Genomic DNA, 19632 nt, shown 5'->3' on the forward strand with positions numbered 1-19632 from the left:
GTCAATACACCGCACTGAGAGAGAGAGAGGGGTCAATACACCGCACAGAGAGAGAGAGAGGGGTCAATACACCGCACTGAGAGAGAGAGAGGGGTCAATACACCGCACAGAGAGAGAGAGAGGGGTCAATACACCGCACCGAGAGAGAGAGGGGTCAATACACTGCACTGAGAGAGAGAGAGGGGTCAATACACCGCACTGAGAGAGAGAGAGGGGTCAATACACCGCACAGAGAGAGAGAGAGGGGTCAATACACCGCACCGAGAGAGAGAGGGGTCAATACACCGCACTGAGAGAGAGAGAGGGGTCAATACACCGCACTGAGAGAGAGAGAGGGGTCAATACACCGCACCGAGAGAGAGAGGGGTCAATACACTGCACTGAGAGAGAGAGAGGGGTCAATACACCGCACTGAGAGAGAGAGAGGGGTCAATACACCGCACAGAGAGAGAGAGAGGGGTCAATACACCGCACCGAGAGAGAGAGGGGTCAATACACCGCACAGAGAGAGAGAGAGGGGTCAATACACCGCACCGAGAGAGAGAGGGGTCAATACACTGCACTGAGAGAGAGAGAGGGGTCAATACACCGCACTGAGAGAGAGAGAGGGGTCAATACACCGCACAGAGAGAGAGAGAGGGGTCAATACACCGCACCGAGAGAGAGAGGGGTCAATACACCGCACAGAGAGAGAGAGAGGGGTCAATACACCGCACCGAGAGAGAGAGGGGTCAATACACCGCACTGAGAGAGAGAGAGGGGTCAATACACCGCACTGAGAGAGAGAGAGGGGTCAATACACCGCACTGAGAGAGAGAGGGGTCAATACACCGCACAGAGAGAGAGAGGGGTCAATACACTGCACAGAGAGAGAGAGAGGGGTCAATACACCGCACTGAGAGAGAGAGAGGGGTCAATACACCGCACTGAGAGAGAGAGAGGGGTCAATACACCGCACAGAGAGAGAGAGAGGGGTCAATACACCGCACTGAGAGAGAGAGAGGGGTCAATACACCGCACTGAGAGAGAGAGGGGTCAATACACCGCACAGAGAGAGAGAGAGGGGTCAATACACCGCACCGAGAGAGAGAGGGGTCAATACACCGCACTGAGAGAGAGGGGTCAATACACCGCACTGAGAGAGAGAGAGGGGTCAATACACCGCACTGAGAGAGAGAGAGGGGTCAATACACCGCACTGAGAGAGAGAGAGGGGTCAATACACCGCACTGAGAGAGAGAGGGGTCAATACACCGCACCGAGAGAGAGAGGGGTCAATACACCGCACAGAGAGAGAGAGAGGGGTCAATACACCGCACCGAGAGAGAGAGAGGGGTCAATACACCGCACTGAGAGAGAGAGAGGGGTCAATACACCGCACTGAGAGAGAGAGAGGGGTCAATACACCACACCGAGAGAGAGAGGGGTCAATACACCGCACCGAGAGAGAGAGGGGTCAATACACCGCACTGAGAGAGGGGTCAATACACCGCACTGAGAGAGAGAGAGGGGTCAATACACCGCACTGAGAGAGAGAGGGGTCAATACACCGCACCGAGAGAGAGAGAGGGGTCAATACACCGCACCGAGAGAGAGAGAGGGGTCAATACACCGCACAGAGAGAGAGAGAGGGGTCAATACACCGCACTGAGAGAGAGAGAGAGAGAGGGGTCAATACACCGCACCGAGAGAGAGAGGGGTCAATACACCGCACCGAGAGAGAGAGGGGTCAATACACTCCAGTACATGAACACTGCACTGAGAGAGAGAGGGGTTAATACAGACACACTGACTGGACACTCCAGTACATTAACACTGCACTGAGAGAGAGAGGGGTTAATACAGACACACTGACTGGACACACCAGTACATTAACACTGCACTGAGAGAGAGAGGGGTTAATACACACACACTGACTGGACACTCCAGTACATGAACACTGCACTGAGAGAGAGGGGTTAATACACACACACTGACTGGACACTCCAGTACATTAACACTGCACTGAGAGAGAGAGGGGTTAATACAGACACACTGACTGGATACTCCAGTACATGAACACTGCACTGAGAGAGAGAGGGGTTAATCCACACACAGTGACTGGACACTCCAGTACATTAACACTGCACTGAGAGAGAGAGGGGTTAATACAGACACACTGACTGGACACTCCAGTACATTAACACTGCACTGAGAGAGAGAGGGGTTAATACAGACACACTGACTGGACACTCCAGTACATTAACACTGCACTGAGAGAGAGAGGGGTTAATACACACACACTGACTGGACACTCCAGTACATTAACACTGCACTGAGAGAGAGAGGGGTTAATACAGACACACTGACTGGACACTCCAGTACATTAACACTGCACTGAGAGAGAGAGGGGTTAATCCACACACACTGAGACGCAGTCCTACCTGACCGAGCTCCTTTGCCTTGAGTCCCAGAACTGTGGAGAGGAGGGGTTCGGGGTCAGAGTGTGTCTGAAGGGGGCGCCCAGAGCATCGTGGGAGTGGAGGCAGTGGCTGAGGGAGGGGGGCGCGGGGGGCAGGAGGAGTGGGGCGCAGTGTGAACGGTCGGTGGGGCCCCCATACCTGGACAGTGTTGTCCCAGCCGCCAGAGATGAACTCCTCCTCCCTCTCGGGGTGAAAGGTCACTGCAAAGACCCGGAAGCAGTGTCCATCCATCACAGACATCATGGAGCTGAGACACAGACAGGCAGGGAGACAGAGAGAGAGACAGTCAGGAAGAGAGAGACACAGACAGGCAGGGGGACAGAGAGAGAGACAGTCAGGAAGAGAGAGACACAGACAGGCAGGGGGACAGAGAGAGAGACAGTCAGGAAGAGAGAGACACAGACAGGCAGGGGGACAGAGAGAGAGACAGTCAGGAAGAGAGAGATACAGACAGGCAGGGAGACAGAGAGAGAGACAGTCAGGAAGAGAGAGACACAGACAGGCAGGGAGACAGAGAGAGAGACAGTCAGGAAGAGAGAGACACAGACAGGCAGGGGGACAGAGAGAGAGACAGTCAGGAAGAGAGAGACACAGACAGGCAGGGGGACAGAGAGAGAGACAGTCAGGAAGAGAGAGACACAGACAGGCAGGGGTACAGAGAGAGAGACAGTCAGGAAGAGAGAGATACAGACAGGCAGGGAGACAGAGAGAGAGACAGTCAGGAAGAGAGAGACACAGACAGGCAGGGAGACAGACAGGGACAGAGACAGTCAGGAAGAGAGAGACACAGACAGGCAGGGGGACAGAGAGAGACAGTCTGGAAGAGAGAGACACAGACAGGCAGGGAGACAGAGAGAGAGACAGTCAGGAAGAGATAGATACAGACAGGCAGGGAGACAGACAGACAGGGAGAGAGACAGTCAGGAAGAGAGAGACACAGACAGGCAGGGAGACAGACAGGCAGAGAGTCAGGGAGAGAGACAGGCAGAGAGAGAGACAGGAATGCATCACAGCACAGATTGACCTCATGAATCACAGACAACATCAGATATCAACATCTCACCTGTCTGTACAGGTGTGGACAGTTACCTGTCTGCACAGGTGAGGACAGTTACCTGTCTGCACAGGTGAGGACAGTTACCTGTCTGCACAGGTGAGGAGAGTTACCTGTCTGTACAGGTGTGGACAGTTACCTGTCTGTACAGGTGAGGAGAGTTACCTGTCTGTACAGGTGTGGACAGTTACCTGTCTGTACAGGTGAGGAGAGTTACCTGTCTGTACAGGTGAGGACAGTTACCTGTCTGTACAGGTGAGGAGAGTTACCTGTCTGTACAGGTGTGGACAGTTACCTGTCTGTACAGGTGAGGACAGTTACCTGTCTGTACAGGTGAGGAGAGTTACCCGTCTGTACAGGTGTGGACAGTTACCCGTCTGTACAGGTGAGGAGAGTGACCTGTCTGTACAGGTGAGGAGAGTTACCTGTCTGTACAGGTGTGGACAGTTACCTGTCTGTACAGGTGAGGAGAGTTACCTGTCTGTACAGGTGAGGACAGTTACCTGTCTGCACAGGTGAGGACAGTTACCTGTCTGTACAGGTGAGGAGAGTTACCTGTCTGTACAGGTGTGGACAGTTACCTGTCTGTACAGGTGAGGACAGTTACCTGTCTGTACAGGTGTGGAAAGTTACCTGTCTGTACAGGTGAGGACAGTTACCTGTCTGCACAGGTGAGGACAGTTACCTGTCTGTACAGGTGAGGAGAGTTACCTGTCTGTACAGGTGTGGACAGTTACCTGTCTGTACAGGTGAGGACAGTTACCTGGCTGCACAGGTGAGGACAGTCACCTGTCTGTACAGGTGTGGAGAGTTACCTGTCTGTACAGGTGAGGACAGTCACCTGTCTGTACAGGTGTGGACAGTTACCTGTCTGCACAGGTGAGGACAGTTACCTGTCTGCACAGGTGAGGACAGTTACCTGTCTGTACAGGTGAGGAGAGTTACCTGTCTGCACAGGTGAGGACAGTTACCTGTCTGTACAGGTGAGGAGAGTTACCTGTCTGTACAGGTGAGGACAGTTACCTGGCTGCACAGGTGAGGACAGTTACCTGTCTGTACAGGTGTGGACAGTTACCTGTCTGTACAGGTGAGGACAGTTACCTGTCTGCACAGGTGTGGACAGTTACCTGTCTGCACAGGTGAGGACAGTTACCTGTCTGTACAGGTGAGGACAGTTACCTGTCTGCACAGGTGAGGAGAGTTACCTGTCTGTACAGGTGAGGACAGTTACCTGTCTGTACAGGTGAGGAGAGTTACCTGTCTGTACAGGTGTGGACAGTTACCTGTCTGCACAGGTGAGGACAGTTACCTGTCTGCACAGGTGAGGAGAGTTACCTGTCTGCACAGGTGAGGACAGTTACCTGTCTGTACAGGTGTGGACAGTTACCTGTCTGTACAGGTGAGGACAGTTACCTGGCTGCACAGGTGAGGACAGTTACCTGTCTGTACAGGTGTGGACAGTTACCTGTCTGTACAGGTGAGGACAGTTACCTGTCTGTACAGGTGTGGACAGTTACCTGTCTGCACAGGTGAGGACAGTTACCTGTCTGTACAGGTGAGGACAGTTACCTGTCTGTACAGGTGAGGACAGTTACCTGGCTGCACAGGTGTGGATCCGTTGGCGAGTCTGAATGTCGTACAGGTGTAGGGCGCAGTCTGACCCAGACGTGACCAGTCTCTCTCCTGAGGGGCTGAGGGAGAGAGAGAGGGTCTGCTGACTGACCCCCTCATCCCCCTCTCTACCCTCCCTCACCTCCCAGAGACACTGAGTCCCAGACACAAACCAGCACTTCACCCTACCACTGGCATCTAGAAGAGAGAGTGAATACACACACTGCACTGAGAGAGAGAGGGGTTAATACACACACACTGACTGGACACTCCAGTACATTAACACTGCACTGAGAGAGAGAGAGGGGTTAATACACACACACTGACTGGACACTCCAGTACATTAACACTGCACTGAGAGAGAGGGGTTAATACACACACACTGACTGGACACTCCAGTACATTAACACTGCACTGAGAGAGAGAGAGGGGTTAATACAGACACACTGACTGGACACTCCAGTACATTAACACTGCACTGAGAGAGAGAGGGGTTAATACACACACACTGACTGGACACTCCAGTACATTAACACTGCACTGAGAGAGAGAGAGAGGGGTTCATACAGACACACTGACTGGACACTCCAGTACATTAACACTGCACTGAGAGAGAGAGGGGTTAATACAGACACACTGACTGGACACTCCAGTACATTAACACTGCACTGAGAGAGAGAGGGGTTAATACACACACTGACTGGACACTCCAGTACATTAACACTGCACTGAGAGAGAGAGAGAGGGGTTCATACAGACACACTGACTGGACACTCCAGTACATTAACACTGCATTGAGAGAGAGAGGGGTTAATACAGACACACTGACTGGACACTCCAGTACATTAACACTGCACTGAGAGAGAGAGAGGGGTTAATACAGACACACTGACTGGACACTCCAGTACATTAACACTGCACTGAGAGAGAGAGGGGTTAATACACACACACTGACTGGACACTCCAGTACATTAACACTGCACTGAGAGAGAGAGGGGTTAATACAGACACACTGACTGGACACTCCAGTACATTAACACTGCACTGAGAGAGAGAGGGGTTAATACACACACACTGACTGGACACTCCAGTTCATTAACACTGCACTGAGAGAGAGAGGGGTTAATACAGACACACTGACTGGACACTCCAGTACATTAACACTGCACTGAGAGAGAGAGGGGTTAATACAGACACACTGACTGGACACTCCAGTACATTAACACTGCACTGAGAGAGAGAGGGGTTAATACAGACACACTGACTGGACACTCCAGTACATTAACACTGCACTGAGAGAGAGAGGGGTTAATACAGACACACTGACTGGACACTCCAGTACATTAACACTGCACTGAGAGAGAGAGGGGTTAATACAGACACACTGACTGGACACTCCAGTACATTAACACTGCACTGAGAGAGAGAGGGGTTAATACAGACACACTGACTGGACACTCCAGTACATTAACACTGCACTGAGAGAGAGAGGGGTTAATACACACACACTGACTGGACACTCCAGTACATTAACACTGCACTGAGAGAGAGAGGGGTTAATACACACACACTGACTGGACACTCCAGTACATTAACACTGCACTGAGAGAGAGAGGGGTTAATACAGACACACTGACTGGACACTCCAGTACATTAACACTGCACTGAGAGAGAGAGGGGTTAATACACACACACTGACTGGACACTCCAGTACATTAACACTGCACTGAGAGAGAGAGGGGTTAATACAGACACACTGACTGGACACTCCAGTACATTAACACTGCACTGAGAGAGAGAGAGGGGTTAATACAGACACACTGACTGGACACTCCAGTACATTAACACTGCACTGAGAGAGAGAGGGGTTAATACAGACACATACTGGACACTCCAGTACCTTAACACTGCACTGAGAGAGAGAGGGGTTCATACAGACACACTGACTGGACACTCCAGTACATGAACACTGCACTGAGAGAGAGAGGGGTTCATACAGACACACTGACTGGACACTCCAGTACATGAACACTGCACTGAGAGAGAGAGGGGTTCATACAGACACACTGACTGGACACTGGTGGGATGAAGGTGACTCACAGGTGGCCAGAAGGAGACAGTGAGCAGCTCTGGGAATGAAGCGAAGACCAGTGACCGGAAGGGCAGACACCACAGTCTCACTGTCTCTGAGAGAGCAGACCGGACTATAATCTCCTACACTGAACACCTGAGAGAGAGACAGAGAGAGAGAGGGATCAGTCCACACACACACACAGTCTCACTGTCTCTGAGAGAGCAGACCGGACTATAATCTCCTACACTGAACACCTGAGAGAGAGACAGACAGAGAGAGAGAGGGATCAGTCCACACACACACACAGTCTCACTGTCTCTGAGAGACACACACACAGTCTCACTGTCTCTGAGAGACACACACACACAGTCTCACTGTCTCTGAGAGAGAGGGGTCAGTCCACACACACACAGTCTGTCTCTGAGAGAGAGGGCTCAGTCCACACACACACAGTCTGTCTCTGAGAGAGAGGGCTCAGTCCACACACACACAGTCTCACTGTCTCTGAGAGAGACACACACACAGTCTCCTCCTACCTTGATGGTCCCGTTAATTAGCCCAGCTGCCAGGAGGCTGCCCTCGTTATTGAACTGGCAGGTCATGACCTCACAGCCGCAGTCCCTGAGGGAGACAACACACACCTGAAGCCATCTGGACACTAACTGGCTCAGCTCAGGCCCTGAGTCAGGGGTCAAAGGTCACTGGGGCTCCGGGCTCATGAGGACAGTAACTGGCTCAGCTCAGGCCCTGGGGCCCCAGTCCTTCAGGGGCTCTGGGGTGTTCAGTCACGGGTCAAAGGTCACTGTGACTCTGAGCTCATGAGGACAGTAACTGGCTCAGCTCAGGCCCTGAGACCCCAGTCCTTCAGGGGCTCTGGGGTGTTCAGTCAGGGGTCGAAGGTCACTGTGACTGGGCTCATGAAGACAGTAACTGGCTCAGCTCAGGCCCTGAGACCCCAGTCCTTCAGGGGCTCTGGGGTCTTCAGTCAGGGGTCGAAGGTCACTGTGACTCTGGGCTCATGAGGACAGTAACTGGCTCAGCTCAGGCCCTGAGTCAGGGGTCAAAGGTCACTGTGGCTCTGGGCTCATGAGGACAGTAACTGGCTCAGCTCAGGCCCTGAGACCCCAGTCCTTCAGGGGCTCTGGGGTGTTCAGTCAGGGGTCGAAGGTCACTGTGACTCTGGGCTCATGAAGACAGTAACTGGCTCAGCTCAGGCCCTGAGACCCCAGTCCTTCAGGGGCTCTGGGGTGTTCAGTCAGGGGTCGAAGGTCAGCGAGAGGTGTGCCCACAGGAAGGGCTCCGGCCTGGTGTCTCACTCACAGCGTGGCCAGCAGACGCAGCTCGCCCTCCGCGCGCGGCTCTGCAGTCCGGCCCGGGGCTGCACACACCTCCAGGGACATCCTGCGGACACACGCACACACAGAGAGACCGGCGCCTCAGACACGGCACACGCAGGGAGCCCCCGCGCTCGGCTCCACACACAGCGCCAGGCCCGGGCACACGGCTCGACCCCTCCCAGCATCCCAGAGGCGACCGACAGCAAGCAACACCAGACAGGTCCCTAATGAGAGCCGTAATGAGACAGCTTGTTCCCCTCTCCTACCTCTCTCTGTGTACAGTAGTGTCTCCTGTCCTGACTGGAGTTTCTCACCCAGCTGTGTCTGGAGAGCAGTCAGGGTATCAGCTTGTTCCCTACCCCCACCCCTCTCTGTGTACAGTAGTGTCTCCTGTCCTGACTGGAGTGTCTCACCCAGCTGTGTCTGGGGAGAAGTCAGGGTATCAGCTTGTTCCACACTCCCACCCCTCTCTGTGTACAGTAGTGTCTCCTGTCCTGACTGGAGTGTCTCACCCAGCTGTGTCTGGAGTATCAGCTTGTTCCCCTCTCCCACCCCTCTCTGTGTACAGTAGTGTCTCCTGTCCTGACTGGAGTTTCTCACCCAGCTGTGTCTGGAGTATCAGCTTGTTCCCCACCCCCACCCCTCTCTGTGTACAGTAGTGTCTCCTGTCCTGACTGGAGTGTCTCACCCAGCTGTGTCTGGAGAGCAGTCAGGGTATCAGCTTGTTCCCCACACCCACCCCCCTCTGTGTACAGTAGTGTCTCCTGTCCTGACTGGAGTGTCTCACCCAGCTGTGTCTGGAGAGCAGTCAGGGTATCAGCTTGTTCCCTACCCCCACCCCTCTCTGTGTACAGTAGTGTCTCCTGTCCTGACTGGAGTGTCTCACCCAGCTGTGTCTGGAGAGCAGTCAGGGTATCAGCTTGTTCCCTACCCCCACCCCTCTCTGTGTACAGTAGTGTCTCCTGTCCTGACTGGAGTTTCTCACCCAGCTGTGTCTGGAGAGCAGTCAGGGCATCAGCTTGTTCCACACCCCCACCCCTCTCTGTGTACAGTAGTGTCTCCTGTCCTGACTGGAGTTTCTCACCCAGGTGTGTCTGGAGAGCAGTCAGGGTATCAGCTTGTTCCCCACTCCTACCTCTCTCTGTGTACAGTAGTGTCTCCTGTCCTGACTGGAGTGTCTCACCCAGGTGTGTCTGGAGAGCAGTCAGGGTATCAGCTTGTTCCACACCCCCACCCCTCTCTGTGTACAGTAGTGTCTCCTGTCCTGACTGGAGTTTCTCAACCAGCTGTGTCTGGAGAGCAGTCAGGGTATCAGCTTGTTCCACACCCCCACCCCTCTCTGTGTACAGTAGTGTCTCCTGTCCTGACTGGAGTGTCTCACCCAGCTGTGTCTGGAGTATCAGCTTGTCCCCCACCCCCACCCCTCTCTGTGTACAGTAGTGCCTGCTGTTCTGGGTTTTAAACGCTCTGTCCTGTAGTCTCCACTCGTGTCCTGGGGTTGGTGTCTCTGCTGGTTCTGGTTCTGAAGAAGCCCTCTGGGCCGGGCTGGCTGTGTCAGAGCCCCGAGCCCCGGGGACTGCAGATCGCCCTGCCCCTGCTCGGTTAAGCCCGGTTCTGCCCTGCTCGGTTCAGCCCGGCCCTGCCCGGCCCTGCTCGGTTCAGCCCGGCCCTGCCCGGCCCTGCCCTGCCCGGTTCTGCCCTGTCTCGCCCTGCTCGTTTCTGCCCTGCCCTGCCCTGCCCGGTTCAGCCCGGCCCTGCCCGGTTCTGCCCTGCCCGGGACCCGGCCGCCGGCCCGAACCGCTCCTCTCCCCACCTGGGCCGTGTTTCTGGTGGCGCCGGGCGGGTGTGGGAAGCGGGCCTGTTGGTTCCGGGAGGACTCCGAATTTTCTCTCGCCACTGCTGCAACGGCCGGCCGAGCGTGCGTCCCGTTTCCTAGCGACGCCGGAGCGCGCACTCTGGTCGCGGCGCTTATGGATGACGTAAGAGAAGTTCCGCGACGCAGAGTCCGTGTTCGCCGTCCGCCATGTTGGTGAGGTCGAAGAGGCCGTATCCCTGTTGTTGGCCTTGAGCACGGCCGGCGGCGCGTGGGAAGACCTCGAGTCAGACGGTCAGTTTCCGCCTGGGATGACGGCCCCTCACGCGTGCTGTACTGTCTCTGCGAGAGTTTTTACAGCAGGAGCCTCGCTTGTGGCTTAAATTCAGGCTAAAGGTAATCTATCAGTGCATTTTAAATCGCAAATCACCCGCTCCTCCAGACAGCCCTGAACCCCTCCCTGCGGACAGTCTGAAAACTTCATCACCAAACAGGCAGGGAAATGACATCACATCCTTCCCACCTCCTCGACTCTGAATATCAACGTCTTCCTGCTGCAAACGTGTTGGGGCTCCCAGGTGCCAGTCAGACAGGTGCGACAGTCCGTTGTCCCCTCGCCATTAAAGCTGTGGACGCAAATGTCAGGGACAGACGCACCTGGGTCTCCTGCAGCCCCCCTGCGTGCGCTGCGTTCTGTGTTGTGTTAAAGTTGTTGCACGCTGGGATGTGTTACACCATGCATGTGCAATAGGGCGATGTGCGGTGTTTGTCTTGTCTTTGTCATAGAATAATGTGCAGTGTGTGTCTTTTCGTCTTTTTTCTGCCTTCTGCTCTGTTGAAATGTACAGGGGTGCTGGTGTTTCCCTCAGGGGACGATACAATCGTATCTTATCTGAAGACTGCTTCTTTCCCTGCTCTGTCCCTCTGCACACAGGGAAACCTCACCTCATCCCAGCTCTCCCAGTCCGAGGAGAGAGGCACGCAGGGTCCAGTCAGGGTGGACACAGGACACCCAGTGAGGTCCCCTGGCACTGCCTGTCTGTCTGTCTGTCTGTCTGTCTGTCTGCCTGCCTCCCTGCCTGCCTCCCTGCCTGCCTGCCTGTCTGTCTGCCTGTCTGTCTACCTGTCTACCTGTCTACCTGTCTGTCTGTTTGCCTGCCTGTCTACCTGTCTGTCTGTCTGTTTGCCTGCCTGCCTGTCTGTCTGTACCTGCTGCCTGCCTGCCTGTCTGTCTGCCTGTATACCTGTCTGCCTGTCTGTCTGTCTGTCTGTCTGTTTGCCTGCCTGCCTGTCTACCTGTATACCTGTCTGCCTGTCTGTCTGTGTGTACCTGCCTGTCTGCCTGCCTGCCTGTCTGTCTGTCTGTACCTGCCTGCCTGCCTGCCTGCCTGCCTGTCTGTCTGCCTGCCTGCCTGCCTGTCTACCTGTATACCTGTCTGCCTGTCTGTCTGTCTGTACCTGCTGCCTGCCTGCCTGTCTGTCTGCCTGTATACCTGTCTGCCTGTCTGTCTGTACCTGCTGCCTGCCTGCCTGTCTGTCTGCCTGTATACCTGTCTGCCTGTCTGTCTGTCTGTCTGTCTGTTTGCCTGCCTGCCTGTCTACCTGTATACCTGTCTGCCTGTCTGTCTGTGTGTACCTGCCTGTCTGCCTGCCTGCCTGTCTGTCTGTCTGTACCTGCCTGCCTGCCTGCCTGCCTGCCTGTCTGTCTGCCTGCCTGCCTGCCTGTCTACCTGTATACCTGTCTGCCTGTCTGTCTGTCTGTACCTGCTGCCTGCCTGCCTGTCTGTCTGCCTGTATACCTGTCTGCCTGTCTGTCTGTACCTGCTGCCTGCCTGCCTGTCTGTCTGCCTGTATACCTGTCTGCCTGTCTGTCTGTCTGTACCTGCGTGTCTGCCTGCCTGTCTGTCTGCCTGTATACCTGTCTGCCTGTCTGTCTGTCTGTACCTGCCTAGGTGGGATTGTTCCGGGTCTTTCCGTGGCAGGAGCGATGCGGAGGGGGTCTCCTCTCGGGCTGGTCCGCATTCTGGATTCTGAGCTCTGTGAGGGAGAAGTCCCGGGGCGCCCGCGCGGTGTCTGTGGGGCCCCTGGGCGCCCGCGCGGTGGCTGTGGGGCCCCGGGGCGCCTGCGCGGTGTCTGGGGGGCCCCTGGGCGGGGGCGCGGTGTCTGGGGGGCCCCTGGACAGGTGTGTGGTGTCTGTGGGGCCCCTGGGCGCCCGCGCGGTGGCTGTGGGGCCCCGGGGCGCCTGCGCGGTGTCTGGGGGGCCCCTGGGCGGGGGCGCGGTGTCTGGGGGGCCCCTGGACAGGTGTGCGGTGTCTGTGGGGCCCCTGGGCGGATGTGCGGTGTCTGTGGGGCCCCTGGGCGGGGGGTGCGGTGTCTGTGGGGCCCCTGGGCGGGTGTGTGGTGTCTGTGGGGCCCCTGGGCGCCCATGCGGTGTCTGTGGGGCCCCTGGGCGGGGGTGCAGTGGCTGTGGGGCCCCTGGGCAGGGGCGTGGTGTCTGTGGGGCCCCTGGACGGGGGGGTATAGTGTCTGTGGGGCCCCTGGACGGGGGGGTATAGTGTCCGTGGGGCCCCTGGGCGGGGGTGCAGTGTCTGTGGGGCCCCTGGACGGGGGGGTATAGTGTCCGTGGGGCCCCTGGGTGGGGGCGTGGTGTCTGGGGGGCCCCTGGACGGGGGGGTATAGTGTCCGTGGGGCCCCTGGACGGGGGGGTATAGTGTCCGTGGGGCCCCTGGGTGGGGGCGTGGTGTCTGGGGGGCCCCTGGACGGGGGGGTATAGTGTCCGTGGGGCCCCTGGACAGGCGTGCAGTAGAAATGAGCAGCCGGTCTGCAGTGTCCACGTCTTTATTGTTGTCCACAGGGCTGGCGCCCAGCACAGCGCAGGGGGCGCACACGAAGCTGCTGACGGGACACAGGCCTGCGGGGGCCCCAGTACTGCTGCGGGGGCCCCAGGATTGGGCTCACATGCAAAGCTTCTGCACAGCATGCTGACGGGACACAGCCCCTGGGACACAGGCCTGCGGGGGACCCCAGTACTGCTGTGGGGGACCCTAGTACTACAGCAAGGACCCCAGTACTGCGGGGGACTCCAGTTCTGCTGCAGTATACCCCAATACTGCTGCAGGAGACCTTAATACTGTAGGAGACCCCAATACTGCTGCAGGAGACCTTAATACTGTAGGAGACCCCAATACTGCTGCAGGAGACCTTTATACTGTGGGAGACCCCAATACTGCTGCAGGAGACCTTAATACTGTGGGAGACCCCAATACTGCTGCAGGAGACCTTAATACTGTGGGAGACCCCAATACTGCTGCAGGAGACCTTTATACTGTGGGAGACCCCAATACTGCTGCAGGAGACCTTAATACTGTGGGAGACCCCAATACTGCTGCAGGAGACCTTAATACTGTAGGAGACCCCAATACTGCTGCAGGAGACCTTAATACTGTAGGAGACCCCAATACTGCTGCAGGAGACCCAATACTGTGGGAGACCCCAATACTGCTGCAGGAGACCCAGTACTGCTGCAGGGACCCCCAGTTCAGCAGGGACCCCCAGTTCAGCAGGCGCGTGTCACAGAATAGAAAAGACTCCTCGTTTCACACTCACAGGAGATAAGGTTCGTCAGACAGGGAGAGGGCACCGAGAGCAACAGTGATGACGAAGATGACGAGGGTGGAGCTGGTGGTAACCATGGTGATGATGAAGATGGTGATTCTGATGGTGTTGATCTTGGTGATGGAGATGAAGATGAAGGTGGTGATTCTGATGGTGTGGAGCGTGATGATGAAGATGATTCTGATGGTGTTGATAGTGATTATAAAGATGAAGATGTTGATGAAGACGAAGGTGGTGATTCTGATGGTGTTGATCGTGATGACGAAGATGGTGATTCTGATGGTGTCGATCGTGATGATGAAGATGAAGCTGGTGATTCTGATGGTGTTGATCTTGGTGATGAAGATGAAGGTGGTGATTGATGGTGTCGATCGTGATGACGAAGATTATTCTGATGGTGTCGATCGTGATGATGAAGATGAAGATGTAGATGGTGATTCTGATGGTGTCGATCATGATGACGAACATGATTCTGATGGTGTCGATCGTGATGACGAAGATGAAGATGTTGATAGTGATGATGTAGATGGTGATTCTGATGGTGTCGATCGTGATGACGAAGATGAAGATGTTGATAGTGATGATGTAGATGGTAATTCTGATGGTGTCGATCGTGATGACGAAGATGATTCTGATGGTGTCGATCGTGATGACGAAGATGAAGATGTAGATGGTGATTCTGATGGTGTCGATCGTGATGACGAAGATGATTCTGATGGTGTCGATCGTGATGATGAAGATGAAGATGTTGATAGTGATGATGTTGATGGTGATTCTGATGGTGTCGATCGTGATGATGAAGATGATCTGATGGTGTCGATCGTGATGATGAAGATGAAGATGTTGATAGTGATGATGTAGATGGTGATTCTGATGGTGTTGATCGTGAAGATGAAGATGTTGATATTGATGATGTAGATGGTAATTCTGATGGTGTCGATCGTGATGATGAAGATGTTGATAGTGATGATGTTGATGGTGATTCTGATGGTGTCGATCATGATGATGAAGTTGATCTGATGGTGTCGATCGTGATGATGAAGATGAAGATGTTGATAGTGATGATGTTGATGGTGATTCTGATGGTGTCGATCGTGATGATGAAGATGATCTGATGGTGTCGATCGTGATGATGAAGATGAAGATGTTGATAGTGATGATGTTGATGGTGATTCTGATGGTGTCGATCGTGATGATGAAGATGATTCTGATGGTGTCGATCGTGATGACGAAGATGATTCTGATGGTGTCGATCGTGATGATGAAGATGTTGATAGTGATGATGTTGATGGTGATTCTGATGGTGTCGATCGTGATGATGAAGGTGATTCTAAAGGTGTCGATCGTGATGATGAAGATGATTCTGATGGTGTCGATCGTGATGACGAAGATGATTCTGATGGTGTCGATCGTGATGATGAAGATGTTGATAGTGATGATGTTGATGGTGATTCTGATGGTGTCGATCGTGATGATGAAGATGATTCTGATGGTGTCGATCGTGATGATGAAGATGTTGATAGTGATGATGTTGATGGTGATTCTGATGGTGTCGATCGTGATGATGAAGGTGATTCTGATGGTGTCGATCGTGATGATGAAGATGATCTGATGGTGTCGATCGTGATGATGAAGATGAAGATGTTGATAGTGATGATGTTGATGGTGATTCTGATGGTGTCGATCGTGATGCCGAAGATGATCTGATGGTGATGTGACGAGGATGAAGATGACCTTGAGACGCCCCTGTCTGAGCCTCTGAGGTCTCTGTGACTGTGTCACTCTGGGCAGGAGCAGTGTGGTGTCACCAGGGCTGTCATGCACAGGAAAATATCCACCACCAGCATCACAACAATATAAAAACAGCAAACAGCTTCAGTCTGTGTACAAATACATCATCAGCACATAGAATAGAGTATAGACATTTCTCACTCAGTCCAGGGGAGAGAGGGGAGAGGGGAGAGGAGAGAGAGGAGAGAGAGGGGAGAGGGGAGAGAGAGGAGAGGGGAGAGGGGAGAGGGGAGAGAGAGAGAAGGGAGAGAGGAGAGAGAGGGGGGAGAGAGGGGAGAGAGGGGAGAGGTGAGAGGGAAGAGAGAGGAGAGAGAGAGGGGAGAGAGAGGAGAGAGTGAAGAGAGAGGAGAGAGAGGAGAGGGGAGAGACAGGGGAGAGAGAGGAGAGAGTGGGGAGTGAGAGGAGAGAGAGAGGAGGGAGAGGAGAGGGGAGAGAGGGGAGAGAGAGGAGAGAGAGAGGGGAGAGAGAGGAGAGAGAGGGGAGAGGAGAGAGAGAGGGGAAAGGAGAGAGAGAGAGGGGAGAGGAGAGAGGGGAGAGAGGGGAGAGAGGAGAGAGAGAGGGGAGAGAGAGGAGAGAGAGGGGAGAGGAGAGAGAGAGGGGAGAGGAGAGAGGAGAGAGAGGACAGAGAGGGGAGAGGGGAGAGGGGAGAGGAGAGAGGGGAGAGAGGGGAGAGAGGTAGATGGAGGGGAAGAGGGGAGAGGAGAGATATTTACATAAATATCCTGGAAGAAAAAACTGCAAATTATTATTATTATTATTATTATTATTATTATTATTATTATTATTATTATTGTTATTATTATTATTATTGTTGTTGTTGTTGTTATTGGAGGTGGAGAAAGGCCCGAGGGCCCAGTGTACTGATGAGCTGATGACAGCAGTAATAGTGACGAGCTCGTTAAGACCACTTCTGGGTGTTGGAAGCATCGTTCTGATCAGTTGCCTTGTTTGAAGTACAGAGAGGTAGTGAGACAGAGAGGGGGAGGGACAGACAGGACAGAGGCAGACAGACAGGACAGAGAGAAAAAGAGGAGGGCAAAGAGACAGACAGATGGGACAGAGAGACAGACAGGAAGATAAAGAGAGTCAGACAGGAGGACAGAGAGACAGACAGGAGGACAGGAAGACAGACAGGAGGGTAGAGAGACAAACGGGACAGAGAGACAGACAGGGCAGAGAGAAAGACGGGACAAAGAGACAGACAAGAGGACAGGAAGACAGACAGGAGGGTAGAGAGACAAACGGGACAGAGAGACAGACGGGGCAGAGAGACAGACGGGACAAAGAGACAGACAAGAGGACAGGAAGAAACAGGAGGGCAGAGAGACAGACAGGAGGGCAGGAAGACAGAAAGGAGGGCAGAGAGACAGACGGGACAGAGAGACAGACGGGACAGAGAAGAGAGCTCAATCCACCACATTCCCCCTAGCCCCGCCCCTGTCCCAAATCTGCACAGTGGCCCCGCCCCTCAGCCAATGGGAGCGCACGGGAGGCGGGCCCTCAGTCGCTGCAGGCGGACCCCGGCAGCTCATTGGTCAGCGTGTGCCAGCGCTCCAGCCTCTGCCCGTGGTTCTGCAGGCAGTCCGCCCAGTGCTGCAGACAGTCCCCCTTGGAGCGGCGGCCCAGAGAGACGCCACCTGCGGGGACACAGCGCACACACTCTGAGTGGGAGGGGCTCGGGCGGGGCGTGTCTGAGCGGGAGGGGCTCTGAGAGGGGGCGTGTCTGAGTGGGAGGGGCTCTGAGAGGGGTGTGTGTGTGGGAGGAGCTCTGACGGGGGCGTGTCTGTGTGGGAGGGGCGCTGTGAGGGTGTGTCTGTGTGGGAGGGGCTCTGAGAGGGCATGTCTGTGGGGGGGGTCTGAGAGGCTGTGTCTGATAGGGCGTGTCTGTGTGGGAGGGGCTCTGGTAGGGGGCGTGTCTGTGTGGGGGTCTGAGAGGGGTGTGTCTGGGTGGGAGGGGCTCTGATGGGGGCGTGTCTGTGTGGGAGGGACTCTGAGAGGGCATGTCTGTGGGGGGGGTCTGAGAGGGTATGTCTGTGGGGGGGGTCTGAGAGGCTGTGTCTGATAGGGCGTGTCTGTGTGGGAGGGGCTCTGGTAGGGGGCGTGTCTGTGTGGGGGTCTGAGAGGGGTGTGTCTGTGTGGGAGGGGCTCTGAGAGGGCGTGTCTGTGGGGGGGTCTGAGAGGCTGTGTCTGATAGGGCGTGTCTGTGTGGGAGGGGCTCTGGTAGGGGGCGTGTCTGTGTGGGGGTCTGAGAGGGGTGTGTCTGTGTGGGAGGGGCTCTGAGAGGGCGTGTCTGTGGGGGGTCTGAGAGGCTGTGTCTGATAGGGCGTGTCTGTGTGGGAGGGGCTCTGAGAGGGGGCGTGTCTGTGTGGGGGTCTGAGAGGGGTGTGTCTGTGTGGGAGGGGCTCTGAGAGGGCGTGTCTGTGTGGGGGTCTGAGAGGCTGTGTCTGATAGGGCGTGTCTGTGTGGGAGGGGCTCTGAGAGGGGGCGTGTCTGTGTGGGGGTCTGAGAGGGGTGTGTCTGTGTGGGAGGGGCTCTGTGAGGGCGTGTCTGTGGGGGGGTCTGAGAGGCTGTGTCTGATAGGGCGTGTCTGTGTGGGAGGGGCTCTGGTAGGGGGCGTGTAAGCTGGGCGTGTCTTAAGGTGAGCTGCAGGTAATGCTGCTGAGAGTGAGTCAGGAGTGAGGTCCTGGGCCTCAGTCCCTCGGGAGGCTCACCGATGAAGTCGTTGGACTTGCCCAGGTCATAGTCCCACACTGTCACCTCCAGGGTCTTGTTGGACAGATCAGACAGAGAGATTTCATAGAAGAACTCCTGAGGAGAGAGAGGGAGAGAGGAGTGGGTCTGCAGACAGAGACTACAGTCCGACACACACAGACACACACACAGGTACTGAGACACACACACACAGACACTCCTGGGGAGAGAGAGGGAGAGAGGAGTGGGTCTGCAGACAGAGACTACAGTCCGACACACACAGACACACACACAGGTACTGAGACACACACACACAGACACACACACAGGTACTGAGACACACACACAGACACACACACAGGTACTGAGACACACACACACAGACACTCCTGGGGAGAGAGAGGGAGAGAGGAGTGGGTCTGCAGACAGAGACTACAGTCCGACACACACAGACACACAGGTACTGAGACACACACACAGACACACAGACACACACACAGGTCCAGCCAGGCTGGGCAGACAGACAGACAGACAGACAGACAGACAGACAGTGGTACCTCCTTGAATTCTGGGTTCAGGGTTTTCTTGATGACAGCAGTCTTGTGTTTAGATTTTTTCTGCAGATCAGGCTTCAGATACCTGAGAGAGACACAGAGGGATGGGGGTGTCACTGTGTGTGTGACAGTCACACACACACACACACACACACACAGTGTGTGGAGCAGTGACACACACACACACTGTGTCTGTGTGGAGCAGTGACACACACACACACACACACACACTGTGTGGAGCAGTGACACACACACACTGTGTCTGTGTGGAGCAGTGACACACACACACACACACAGTGTGTGGAGCAGTGACACACACACACACTGTGTCTGTGTGGAGCAGTGACACACACACACACACTGTGTGGAGCAGTGACACACACACACACTGTGTCTGTGTGGAGCAGTGACACACACACACACACACTGTGTCTGTGTGGAGCAGTGACACACACACACACACACACACACTGTGTGGAGCAGTGACACACACACACACACTGTGTTGAGCAGTGACACACACACACACACACTCTGACTGGGAGGCTCTCTCTCAGTCTGCAGACGTGATCAGAGAGACAGGGCCCTGTGGGGGCCCTGTGGGGGCCCTGTGGGGGCTGGCGAGCTGTCA

At 55.1% G+C, this 19632-nt stretch overlaps 2 protein-coding genes and 2 long non-coding RNA genes across 4 annotated transcripts in view; all 4 read right to left on the reverse strand.

Moving 5' to 3' along the window:
* Positions 1 to 7349, reverse strand: part of LOC138231346 (uncharacterized) — a 32372-nt gene extending 25023 nt beyond the window's left edge. The window contains exons 1-4 of the mRNA XM_069186548.1: positions 7227 to 7349; positions 5111 to 5324; positions 2600 to 2708; positions 2423 to 2454 (exon numbers count right to left, since the gene is read on the reverse strand). Of these exons, the coding sequence (XP_069042649.1) occupies positions 2423 to 2454; positions 2600 to 2704 (137 nt within the window). The 5' untranslated portion in view covers positions 2705 to 2708; positions 5111 to 5324; positions 7227 to 7349. The remainder of the gene's footprint in view (positions 1 to 2422; positions 2455 to 2599; positions 2709 to 5110; positions 5325 to 7226) is intronic.
* Positions 7350 to 7397: 48 nt separating this feature from the next.
* On the reverse strand, positions 7398 to 10827 carry LOC138231347 (uncharacterized). Its single transcript, XR_011186612.1, has 4 exons — positions 10351 to 10827; positions 8521 to 8601; positions 7737 to 7821; positions 7398 to 7454 (listed from the first exon to the last, which is right to left on the reverse strand). It is a non-coding gene; the product is annotated as an uncharacterized lncRNA (long non-coding RNA).
* A 2351-nt stretch (positions 10828 to 13178) lies between these two features.
* Positions 13179 to 15890, reverse strand: LOC138231349 (uncharacterized). Its single transcript, XM_069186549.1, has 2 exons — positions 15871 to 15890; positions 13179 to 15838 (listed from the first exon to the last, which is right to left on the reverse strand). The coding sequence occupies exons 1-2, from the start codon at positions 15888 to 15890 to the stop codon at positions 13972 to 13974; spliced, it is 1887 nt and encodes a 628-aa protein (XP_069042650.1). The 3' UTR covers positions 13179 to 13971.
* A 650-nt stretch (positions 15891 to 16540) lies between these two features.
* LOC138231348 (uncharacterized) lies at positions 16541 to 19086 on the reverse strand. Its single transcript, XR_011186613.1, has 3 exons — positions 19005 to 19086; positions 18468 to 18564; positions 16541 to 17393 (listed from the first exon to the last, which is right to left on the reverse strand). It is a non-coding gene; the product is annotated as an uncharacterized lncRNA (long non-coding RNA).
* Between the last annotated feature and the right edge of the window lie 546 nt (positions 19087 to 19632).

Source organism: Lepisosteus oculatus, unplaced genomic scaffold, assembly GCF_040954835.1.
Source record: "Lepisosteus oculatus isolate fLepOcu1 unplaced genomic scaffold, fLepOcu1.hap2 HAP2_SCAFFOLD_571, whole genome shotgun sequence".
Classification (NCBI taxonomy): domain Eukaryota; kingdom Metazoa; phylum Chordata; class Actinopteri; order Semionotiformes; family Lepisosteidae; genus Lepisosteus; species Lepisosteus oculatus.

Bases quoted from the DNA above. Each gene is read 5' to 3' on its own strand.
- LOC138231349 (XM_069186549.1), bottom strand. From the start codon at position 15,890: ATGTCTATACTCTATTCTAT. The intron at 15,839-15,870 runs GTGCTGATGATG...CACAGACTGAAG, and splicing joins ATGTCTATACTCTATTCTAT to CTGTTTGCTGTTTTTATATT.